The sequence below is a fragment of the Orbicella faveolata genome, unplaced genomic scaffold (genome assembly GCF_042242905.1).
Source record: "Orbicella faveolata isolate gen_17 unplaced genomic scaffold, um_ofav_v1 contig_3, whole genome shotgun sequence".
NCBI classification, from domain to species: domain Eukaryota; kingdom Metazoa; phylum Cnidaria; class Anthozoa; order Scleractinia; family Merulinidae; genus Orbicella; species Orbicella faveolata.
Window position 1 is genome coordinate 6,049,493 of NW_028301558.1, and position 12,035 is coordinate 6,061,527.

The 12,035-nt window shown below is 40.1% G+C and overlaps 1 protein-coding gene across 1 annotated transcript; it reads left to right on the forward strand.

Annotated features, from left to right (window-relative positions):
• Positions 1–4,790: 4,790 nt before the first annotated feature.
• On the forward strand, positions 4,791–11,855 carry LOC110068214 (uncharacterized). Its single transcript, XM_020775591.2, has 5 exons — positions 4,791–5,556; positions 7,856–8,044; positions 9,747–9,879; positions 10,269–10,513; positions 11,076–11,855. The coding sequence occupies exons 1-5, from the start codon at positions 5,050–5,052 to the stop codon at positions 11,397–11,399; spliced, it is 1,398 nt and encodes a 465-aa protein (XP_020631250.1). The 5' UTR covers positions 4,791–5,049; the 3' UTR covers positions 11,400–11,855.
• Positions 11,856–12,035: the final 180 nt, after the last annotated feature.

Sequence of the window (12,035 nt, forward strand, 5' to 3'; positions counted from 1 at the left end):
TAAAACGTTCAACTTAGACCATCCTTGGCGAAATATACGGACATTCGAGAGTTGGTCGAGTGGTTGAAAACAACTGGTCATAAATTGTAAATTCCTGATGTGTCAGTACAAGAATACCTCCGAGCGCTGCTGTACGATTCTGCTATCTTTGGAAGATGGACAAAGATAAAACATGGAAACTTGAGAAGCGGGGGTTGAAAATTATCGCCATAAGAACAGCAATCCATCACTGTCAGTCATCCATACGGTCTGTTGGAATTTCTGCTTCGCCATGTCCCGCCAGCTGAGTTGATTTTGTGTCTAGTTTATAGTTCGAATAACGAAAATGTAAGCTTTTGAGGCATTATAGTAAGCAATGCAAAACGCTAGTTTGAAAAACGATTTGTTTTTGGTCGCGGAATAACTAGCCCTGGCAACACCCTTTAGTTTCTCGTCTCATTTCAAGAGTATTACCAGTATTCCTTTCCAATGTTTAGCCTCTTTTCATAAACTGTTTCTCTCAGAATTACTTGTTAATGATGATGACTCAAAAGTACACACTTCGCAATCCGTCAAGCTAATAAGCGTGCGCTGCAAACTAAAGAACACATCCACAATTTCGAACGCGGAAATTAAAGGTCAATGTCGGAAAATTGAAGAATTCTTAGGCAAAGAAAAAATTGTCGTTCTTACGACATGTAAAAATACTGTTATCTCAGTGCGCGATGACACACCGTGTACAGAAAAGGAAAGAAAGCCGACCAATTGACTTTTCCCGTTTTATTTCTGTTTTCTGACTCTTCTTTAGCTGTTTTATGACGAGAAATGGTTCTGTTGTTGTGAAGTTGTGCGTCATGTTATGTTTGCTCAAGGGTCAATCTTCACATACTGCATCCTCCTGTGTGCTTGCTTACTGTTTATTCGTCTTTTCATCGTAGATTATCCTCCCTCCTCCCATGTCATTACCCCGATGAATTTAATCACAGACAGCCTGTCTCCGAATCGAAGTTAATTTGAGAGGCCATTTAATTAAGTCCTGATATGTTAAACTTGCGGTCGATGTTATGTACCGAATACCTTTGAAGGAATCTGCCAAAACACGCGTATGCAAAACGAAAAATACTCCAATCTCGGATTCGAGGAACTGATCTCGCCGATCTTGTGCACTCAAGAGGAGCTTAAACCACTTTGCTCTCCGTAAAAAGTAGTGTTGTTTTTACAAGTGGTTCGCGAGTTTATCGCACACGAAAATAAAAACCAAAACACAGGTTGAAACGAGAGAATACATAGATCGTTAACTCTACTAATGAATTACCCAGGTGATCAATGTACTGCATTGAAACGCAACGAAAAAAATCTAGGAAAGTGGCTTTTATTTGCTTCCATAAAAGGACAGTTTTCTTTTTCATTTTTTCCATGTTAGTGGATGTGTTTAGCGAGTGCAAATACAGGATTATGGTACGTAACTGCTGTCATGTGTGTTTGCCTTACGTCATGAAGACACGTTCGTGCGTTTTTTGCTATCAGTAGACGCAGTAATTGAACTTGAGCCATGATGACTAAGTTAAAATCAGTTGGTCTTATCTTGATCACACGTTCGAAATATGTGCTAGGAACAAAAGATCGCAACTAAAATACCGCTCGCTTGGCCGCCATAAGTTACGGATGGGGGTAAAGTTCTTTGAATACTTTCGCATTGATTAGCAGAAACAATCGTTTGAAACTGACCGTCACCAATAATTTTTTTGATTTTCTTTAGTTTTCGAAATATATTCAAATGACTCTCTTATAGCGATGGGCATAATCACCTCATACACTCTAAGGTATTTACAGTTTGGGCAACATTATGATAAAAGTTGCCATAATAAAACTATATAAATCTTTGACTGTACTTCACGTTCTTGTAGCCTGCGTTCTGCTGTCTAGTAGACGTTTGCATGACGATATACTCTACTCTCCGCTTTCAACCTCGTCCCCAAGGCGCTTTTTCCTGGAAATGGAAGGGCATTTGACGGGAGTGGACTGGAGTGGGACGAGACTGATTTTTCCGTTTTAACAGAAGAAGTTGCGTACTCGTTCTCAGGACTTGAGAACTAATTAATTGTTCATAGAGTGGTTTTCGCTTGAGTGTCGAAAATTAACTGGTTTTACATTGCCACGCTATATGATTACCTTAAAATGCTCAAAATACTCGATCTCGCCGCGTTTTCATCCAATCAAAAGTGAAACCAAAACAAATCGTAACTCGTCCGCATGCTTTTTCCCGTGCTTTACTTAAGCTACATGTAATTACTTCGGGTTTTGATTGCCTTAGTGGATTATCTGTGTCCCTTGCTATTGGCCAGAGTGATTACGTTGGCCTTTATTTACGTCTCTCAATTAAAACCTGCTACAGTGTATAACACAATCATTCTCTCATTATTTGATTCCATCGCATGGAGTACTTTGCTACAACGAGACCAGGATAGACTACAGCGTCTGTCTGCCCGGATAATCTCATATTGGGCACGTTTCTCTGAGGCTCTCTCCTCCGCAGAGGCTCAGAGGAGCTCAGGGGATTTTTTTCGGGTGAGAAGAATCCGCCGAGCGATGTGAGTGCAGGTGCACTTTGATCAATTCGACTTTGCGTCTGCACTCACTTCGCGCAGCGGAGTTCTATAAAGAACGTTTAGACCCTCTGCGGAGGGTCCTGCGGAGGGAAGGAGAGACGCCATGAAGCAATGGGATATTTAAGCTTAGCATGTAGCAGGTGCTCCTACCGTAAAGCTAAACTTGTTTTACTCTGTCTTCATTCAATGGTTTCAGGCTACTTTATATCACATTTCACTACATTTTGCGACATTCATAAATACATTACACGTCAACTGAAGCATTCAGCTATCCCTACCAAAGGTTAAACTTAATTCTGAAAACAAAAAAACTTTCTTGGTGGCGCAAAAATTTTTAACAAATTCCCTGCAAATATAGTAACACACCAAAAAAAGTCTGTCTTTCTGCCCCCGAGGTAAACGTTTTTTCTTATCTTAACGTTCATTAACGTATTATATCGTATTTCAGTAATGCAACTGCATATTATAGTTTTCTTCTTATCATTATGTAATATATATTTTTTAGATGCACTGAGGGCCCCAACGGATTTCAACCTTTAAGCTCGAGCTGAATGGGGCACCGTGTTGAAATATAGTTTTACTTTACTACTCCATCTGATGAAATTAATTTAGCACATTCATTTCTGCTGCTGTAGTTTCTAATATTTCGGCGAAAAATTGAGAATCATATCCTAAGGTAAGATAGTAATAACGAGCAACGTACCCATGCGAACAACCTACTCGCCACTTCAAGAACAGCTTTCTCTGCTTGGCACATCGATGTTTATGTTCCGCCTCATTCTCACAGGTATCTTATCTGGTTAAGTTCTGTTTTGTTATGTTCTTGTATTTTTCTGCCTGTTTCTATCACTAAGTTTGTTTTTTCTTTTGGTCACTCCCTCTAATTCCCTTCCTCGGGGAACGAACAGTTGGCGGGCTCGTCCTTTCAACGAAACTCGCGGGGGAAGCACTCCGAAGCAGGCCGGTCAAAAATTAATAACTCTCCGCTATAATCATTGCAAGCGATGATGATCTGAAGAGGGTCTGTTTTCCAAACAGTTATTATTTTTTTATTTATACCAGTGACTGATGTCTGCACAAATGATGTTATCGCCAGGCTGCAGCTCTGTTGTCGTCGTAAATATAAAGCCCTGCAGATAGTAATTACGGTAACCAGATAAAATAACGAAGTACCAGGAGCCCATTACCCGCTGGTGTTTCTTATTGTTTCACTGCCGCTGGTGCTAGAAATTTACCCTCATTATCTGCCTTAAAGCATGATGTCTCTGGAGACTTTCATTAATTAATTTATTGTCCTTTCGGTTAGCCTTTTAATTTATTTATAACATTTTATTATCAGTAAATACACAGCTCTTAGTTTTATCCTTATCCGTAATCACTAAGAGTCTCACGAAGACCTTTTAAGTGAAGTTGGCTTCCTCAATTAAGAGTTGCCTGTTACCTGTTACCTAAATTGATGCTTCGCTTGCAAGTAAAGCTTCCTAAGGGCTGAAGGGTGCAGGTAGTTATAATGAATGCAATGAAGATAGACCAAGGTAATGCAGGTAGACAGGTGCTTTCTAGGGTTAGTTTACCCTCACTAAATTCTGGCCGGGTAGTCTCCTGTGAGGCTGTCGCGCATCATTTCGGCTCCCTTTTCTTTCGCCCGCCAGCTTTTTCGATCCTTCCCACTGACTGAAACACTTGTAGCTGGAGCCAGGTTGGTAAGGGCAAGGCGTACCCCTTTTCCTTACCAACCTGGCCCCAGCTACAACTTTTTGTTGCAGTCAGTGGGAAGGATCGAAAAAGTTGGTGGGCGAAAGAAAAGGGAGCCGAAATGATGGTCGACAGCCGCACAGGACACATTGTGAAACGTATGGTTTGTCAGGTTACCCAAACATTTTGCTGGCAGTCATTTATATACTCCTTAGCTTGGTTATTCAGAGGGTGGATAGCGAAGTTATTGTTCCTCGTAGTTATTCAATAGACCAATTTCGATATATTAAAATTCGGCTTAAAACAATAGACCTCATACGAGTCTCTGGGGAATAACTACAGAGTTTATGGCATTTATTCCCCAGGCCAGAGCCTCGTGCTGAGGTCTATTGTGTTAGGCTGAATTTTAATATATCGAAAAATTGGTCGATTATCAGTGATTTATCCAGTTGATGGCAGTTATACCCACACTTTGAACATGTTGAATTTGAACATTTTCGGCTCTGGGTGTTGAGAGTTCAGTACTATGAGAATACAGTACAAAGCTACCTTATCCGATGGCTTTTGTGTCATAATTTATTTCACGAAGCCAAATGAAGTCTTATTATGCAAATTGATTTTATGTAACGCGATTAGAAGAGAATTTGCATACAGAGGACAGTCGTGAATATTTTTCCGTCCGAGGGGTCGCTTGTGGTCATTGAACGTCGCTTTACTGTGCTGTTATTTACACCCTAAGCTCCAATCCTAAACTACAGTCGAAGAAATGTCAACACTATTTCCTCGAAACTTGTATTTGTTATTTATCTGTTGGGTTCATCTCCTCGATCAGTTCGCCGTGGAAGCCACAAGCGGAAGTGCTCTAAATCGCCTCGAAGACGTTGTTTTTCCACCGGAGTTTCTTCTATCTAGCGATCCTGACATCCCGGCCGGTCACTTACAAATGTTTGGCTTGCAAAGGCCGCCAAAAGCCCCCGTAGTGCAATACAACACGGTACTAAAACCTCAAGAGTTCTGGGAGAAACACGTCAGCAAATATGAACCTCTTGTGTTTCGCGGGGCCCTAGCGAACTCACCCGCGCTACAGAAATGGACAGACGAATATTTAAAGGAAAAATATGGCGACTTGGATGTATTAACGGAACTGAAAACGGAGAACAGAACTCATGGCATAACGGCGCGTATGTTGCTGGGTGATTTTATTGATGTATACAAGAAAAAAAATCTTTATGTGGTCACGGTGTTGCCTGATCCGATGAGACAAGATCTCCCGGTAAGTATTCATCATTGTTTGTTTTACGTTTGTTTGTAAAGTCAAACTGTAAGTTTTATTACCTTCTGCAATGGTAATCTTCAAATTTTTAACTGATTATCTTTTGTTTGTTGTAATGTATACTTAAACCGCAGCACCTGTCCCCATGCAGTCAAGTGTAAGAATCAACTGTTTCCTTCCCAGTCTTGCCCTCGTCCACCAAATAGCTGAAATGGTTTCCAGTCTTTAAACAAATGGAAAAATATATATACCTTTCCTAAGGGAAGGTATGTTTTTTCTTTGGGGGGGGGGGGGGGGGGAAGGGCTGGGGAATTTTGGTATTTTTTTCCAAAAAAAGTGTTGGCCCTCCCTTGCATTTTAATTAAAAAAAACTCCTGACCCCCCACCTTTAGGTGACTGATGAAAGTGTGACCCTCCCCTCACTACTTCATGGTATGTTCCACACCGACTAGAAACCTCAGAACATTTCGCTTGTGAAGGCAAAATGTTTGAATATATATTTATCTCAATACTGAATGTGTGCGAACTGAAACAAGAAAATGTGAACGATCAGTATGGGATATCTACGTTTTATTACTGAAGTTTGAATGTGGAAGTATAAACTTTGAGTATTATTAAAGTTTTGAACATATAGTATCAAAGGGAAAATACACAGGCTTCCTTCTCCGACTAGTCGGCATTACTGTTGGTTATTTTAATAAAAAGGTTTGTTTGTTTCATAGCACGCAAAATCTGACTCGCAAAAACAAATATTTCCTACATTTCCAAATTCTGTTAAAGGCAGGCAGGCTTCTGTTGGAAAAGGAAACTTCTTGCACATGATTGAAACATCATTAAGAACTTACCCATAAAGGCAGATATCTCGCTTGTAATGGCTGCCTACTTTGAGAACAATACTCATGATTCACCCTGGCTGGTCATTGTAAATATTACACCAGATATAAAATATTAAATTATTAAACCAGCGTATATCACATGATGTTTCTCACTTTCCAGGGAGGCTCTGCGTGATCTAGCTCAATTTCCCCTCTCTGAAAGTATTACACAAATCTTGTCGTACCATCATCGTGCGTTCTCAACCATGATCAGTAGTATGGGTATAGTAAGATTTTGACTTCTATTGTGCAGGACAGTCAGAACAACTTTCAGCTAGCCTCTGACTCAAATAAGAGTCTAACAGTGACAGCAACAGAGTAGAGCACATTGTTGGATTTAGTAGTAACTCTTGAGAACTAAATGACTCAGGAGATCAGGCAGCGGATAGTCAACAGGAGCAAGAAACTGAAGAAATGATACCTGAGTCTAGTACATCTCGATACAGACGGAAAAGGACATGAGTCCTCCGTGGAAACTATGTGCCATGGCATAATATACATGAACCTATAATAAAACACCAAATTAAATCAAAGTAGGTGAAAAGAAAAACTTAATCTGTAAGAAAAATGGAAAACATCACAAAACTCCTCGTTAAAAAAGTCTGGAAAAGATGTGTGACCCTCCCCTTGAATAGCTTACAAAGAGGTATGACCCTCCCCTTTTGGTGCTCACTTTCACTGATGACCCTCCCCTCTGAGACCCCAGCCCTCCCCCCCAAGAAAAAAACATACCTTCCCTAACAGTCTAGAATTGAATTTTCAAGAAACCAGGGCCAGACTTGAAATAATTAAAACAGAGTTTTGAAGGGGTAAAGTGGATAACCGTAGTTTACCATAATGTCTACCCTCCGGCTTGTGGTGAGCCTTGATTTAGCCAAAAACCTGTTTAGAATCTTAAAGACGATTTCCAGTCCGTACTGCGCAGTCTCAGCACCCTAATGTTTATAAACTTTATAAGTCTCACCTGATGGAATGTGAATCAGTGTTATTCATTACGAGCCACATCTTTGAGGCCTTTCAAATTCTTTTTCCAACAGCTTCATTGATTTGTACAGCTGCAAAGTTGTTTCATCTAGTGATATGAGAAAAAACGAAGCATAACGCTTTGTGTGATCTCATATCCATAATGGCAGTTGACATGAAACTTTGAATTTACTCCATGTAAATGGTTGCAAAATGTTTTTCATTTTGTGATGTCTTACATGAAACAAAACAAAAAATGTAAACAAATGCGAGAGTGCTCAGGAGTTATTTTCTCTCTCTTTTTGGTTGGGGGAGGAGGGGGTAGGCATTACACAAAATTATCTGTGAAATGAAAAAATATTTTCATCGGGTATTTATTCCTGTAGAAGTTGGTGGTACTATAACTAAGATTTGCAGATAAGACATGCTTTTTCAACTGTTCTCTCAAATTTCTGCCCCAGTTACTTCCTTGTCTCATGTGTGGTACATTCAAGGACTTCATACATGAGCTCAACTTCTGGATGAGCTCAGGGGGAACACGCTCTGTTATTCATTTCGATGCAGACCATAATATTCACTGCATTGTCGCAGGTCGCAAAGACTTCATGATGATCGACCCTGACTTTGCACCATTTCTGAATCTAACAAAGGTGAGTCTGTGGTAAATCCATTATGATATTGATTAATTTTTACCAAGTGTAAATTTTCCATTAAATCAAAAAAGCCTCAAGTATTAGTTTACTAAAGATGCTGAAAGGTTGATAACAGGACCAAGCATGGACAAAGTGCTTAATCTTGGGGAAGATTAAAATGGATTTCAACAGACTAGCTTGAAACAATCTCATTCCTTGGGTATCCATTCCTTGCTGCTCAAGCTTGACAACTTGAGCAACTCTTTAGTTACAGGATTGATTCTAATTGGTGTTAAGGAGCCTGGCAACAAATTTTCGTCACTTTTCCAACAGCTATATGCTTTGGCAGATGAATACTATTTCAGTTTATTAAGTGATGCTACAATATTGGTATCATGTAAATGCCCAGGGATGGTGAACCAATAATGGTAACCTTAATAGCAATCAGGTGACCATAACAACGGTACAACCCAAATTGCGATAAGCATGATAAGATGCATCATTGTGCAAATTTTAAAAAATTCTATTGTATATCATAATATGTTCAGCGCCAACTTAAATATTTGAACATTCAACGTGGCTCTGAATCCTCTGGATAGAAATTTTTAAAACTTTGCCAAATAATGCAAGTTATTCTTCAATAAAAAGTAATAAAAAATGGGGGTCACTGAGCTTGTTTTTGAATTATTAGCAGATAAAGCTAAATTAAGGGTGTTTTTAACAGGTATTACTGTTGCTATGGTAATCTATTGTGTCACAAAAGTGATAACAACATCTTCACCAATGATTGGGCAGTTTTTGGATACCATAATTCAAGCATCAACTGATAAAAAGTGGTTATAACGACCCATGAAAATCTAAGGCTTGGAAAGTGCTGGAAACTGTTACCAAACAATGGAAACGAGGGGAAATGAAACACCAGCATCTCGATTGAGCCATGTTTTTGTTAGTTTAATAGGCATGCACAATTCAACCGGAAGTCCAGTATTTTCAGACTTTCAGTCAGAACTTTCCAGGGTAGCTCATGTTCCACCGCTTGTCTGAGAGGAATGAAGACTCTGGGCAGGAGCGAGCCTGAGTAGCAAGCGTTCCCCTACAAAGAGCTTTCCCGCATTCTGACCAGCTAGAGCAAAACATCAACGAAGAAGGGGCTGGTGGGGCAAGAGAGGGAATCCCTCTCTCGCCCCACCACCCTCTGTTTCATTGATTTTTGCTCTCGCTCTTATTTACGCGCAGCCAGAATGCGGAGAGCTCTTCGTATGGGACCGCGTAGGAGGTTGAGCTTTTAAATCCACGTTGGATGAGCGGGCCATCAGTCAAGTGGCTCAGCTTGATTTCTAAAATTGCTACACCCAAATTCTCCTTACTTTACCACTGAAGATGATGAGGATAAAGGAAATCATCATTATGAGGATGCAGTCTTGATGTTCTACCATTGAATTCCTTCGAACAAACAGTTAAGGAGCGTCTAGTAATCAGTAAGGATAATTAATAATTGTAAGGCTGGAAATGAAACCGGGTTGAAATTCGAGCAGGTACATCTGTGTCCCTTAATTTCAGTGCGAAGCTTGCAGGAAGTTTTGAAAATAAATCTCTGTCTTGGCATTATAGCTGCAAGGCCAGACAGTATGTCATCAATACAGCAGTGTATTGCTTAAACCTAGCATGGTCAAACCCGTTATATTATTAAACAAGCGTCTTTTTTGACTTTGTCTTTCAGCCACCTCAGTTCGGTTCAGGGTTTTCAAGTATCAATCCAGATGTGGTTGATCTGAATCTGTATCCCGATGTTTCCAAAGTGGAATGGACTTACAGTACTCTTGAGCCGGGAGACTGTATTTTTATTCCTTCTGGTAAGGTGGTAAGCTTTATTCTACACTAAAGACCGCTTCGTCAAATGACTTTAACATGGCAAACTTTAAGCTTTGTGTTTGGCGATTGGTGTAAAAAAATCTCCAGAACTTTTTCCGGTCAGTTCCTTTTGCGATGTAACGATGTTTATCTTTCTTATTTGACGTCTGAGCAACGAGCCGGGAACACTATTCGCAATCGCTTTATAAAAATCTTTTTGCAGTTTTTTACAAGCGGATTCATTTTTCTCTAAGGTCACATACGCGAAGTGCGTCCATGTTAAGGCAACCGAATCGTCTCCGCAACAATGCCGTTCGCCCTCTCCCCCTACAAGCTGTTTGTATAAACATCTTTTTGCTGTAAATTACATATGGAGCTATTTTACTACCAGGTTACATACACCAGGTGCGTTCATACAAAGGCAACCGAACCATCTCCGCAACTATGCTGTTCACTGCGTCGTTAGACGACACGTTCGACAACTCCAGCTGTGAAAATGAGACGTACGAGTACCGAGCACTCAGCCAAGCCAAAGTGCATTGGACTTACAACAAGGGAGACAAAACGATCGATATGGGATATCAGAATGTAGAGAGATTCAGACAAACCTTACTGTCTGCATTTGAAGAACTGAAGGTATCAAAGTGTTTAGTGTAATATCTTGAGGTACTCTGTCTTCGTTTTCATTCCAACTAATATCCGTCGTCAGGACAATATGTAGCTATCACTCAAGTTAAGGTTAATGAAGGCAAATTAAACCCCGTAGAGAGTTTGTGAAGCTGACGTTTCACACACTGATTGACTGCCTGACTGACTGTCTGACCGACTGACAGACAGACAGACTGCCAAGAAGTCATTGATTGACTGAATGACACACTGACTGACTGACTGACTGACTGGCTGACTGACTGACAAACTGACTGATTATCTGACAGACTGCTTGACTGACTGACTGTCTGACACACAGACAGACAGACTGACTGACTGATTGAATGAATGACAGACAGACAGACTGTCAAGAAGTGATTGATTTACTGGATGACAGACACACTGACTGACTGACTGATCGACAAACTGACTGATTGTCTGACAGACTGATTGACTGACTGACTGTCTGACTAACTGAAGGTTACGAGTTGCAGATGATAGCAACGAATGGAAGCGAAACTAATGTAACGTTTTGTTTTCTTTCTTATAGGCTGATACCTTAACTGAGGAACAATTTTCCGTTATAATAGAAGATTTGTTTGAGCTCGATGAAGAGGATGTGGAAGATATGCAGAGAGACACCCTTGAAATTTTCCACGAGTTATTGGATCCAGAAGGAAAGGGCTTCATAACACGTGACGACATTAAAGCTCTTTCCCAGGACACTTTAAAGCAGATTGCGCGGCGCTCTGAGGCGCCTCATGGTCCTGTCGCCGGAGCACCAGGTGACCTAGGAGGCGCCTCCAAGTTAAGAATGGATAGCAAAGCTGAAACTGGGCAAGATACAGAGAACGAAAGAAGAGACGAGTTGTAAAACAACAAAAGCTGAGATTGAGCTAAAAAATTAAAACGCATGGGTTATTCAAACTACACTTTTGGAAGCCTTTTGAATACTCTTTCATAGCCGTTACTTGTATCGTCGCACAATGCAATGGAACTGAGTATTGCGTGACAAGCCAGCTTTGAAGCAGGAAACATTTAGAGATTGGCAACATATCTTAGTAGAAATTTTATTGCGAAAGATCGCTGTATATTTCTACGAATCTTACTGTACTTAGGTGAGCAAAACAGACAAAGAGATCAAATAATATATTTATTATTCTACGTTTCTTTCCCTAAAAGTCGAAACTGAAACTTGTTTTGCGTTCTTGACTATTCTGGTCTCCAACAGAGTATAAATTATTAATTCCAGAATCCAACCAGAGGGCTATTAAAGGGAAACCGTTGTAGAATGAGTAAAAGTAAAATAAAAGGATACACTACTACATCACCTGTTCGTATTAATTTTACTGGACTTTTGAACAGTTGTAAATCATGGTTGGCAAATCATGTTACTTTGTAAACAAACTATGAATGTCGCTTTAACCTTGAAGTTAATTATTTTAGTGGGTTTTACGCTAACAACACTTGGAAATGGTGAGTGATCGCATTACTTTGTGCAACCCTTTGG

Excerpts from the sequence above, each read along its gene's own strand:
- LOC110068214 (XM_020775591.2), top strand. The coding sequence starts at position 5,050 with ATGTCAACACTATTTCCTCGAAACTTGTATTTGTTATTTATCTGTTGG. Across the intron at positions 5,557-7,855 it reads CGATGAGACAAGATCTCCCG|TTACTTCCTTGTCTCATGTG; the intron begins GTAAGTATTCAT and ends TTTCTGCCCCAG. Across the intron at positions 8,045-9,746 it reads CATTTCTGAATCTAACAAAG|CCACCTCAGTTCGGTTCAGG; the intron begins GTGAGTCTGTGG and ends TTTGTCTTTCAG.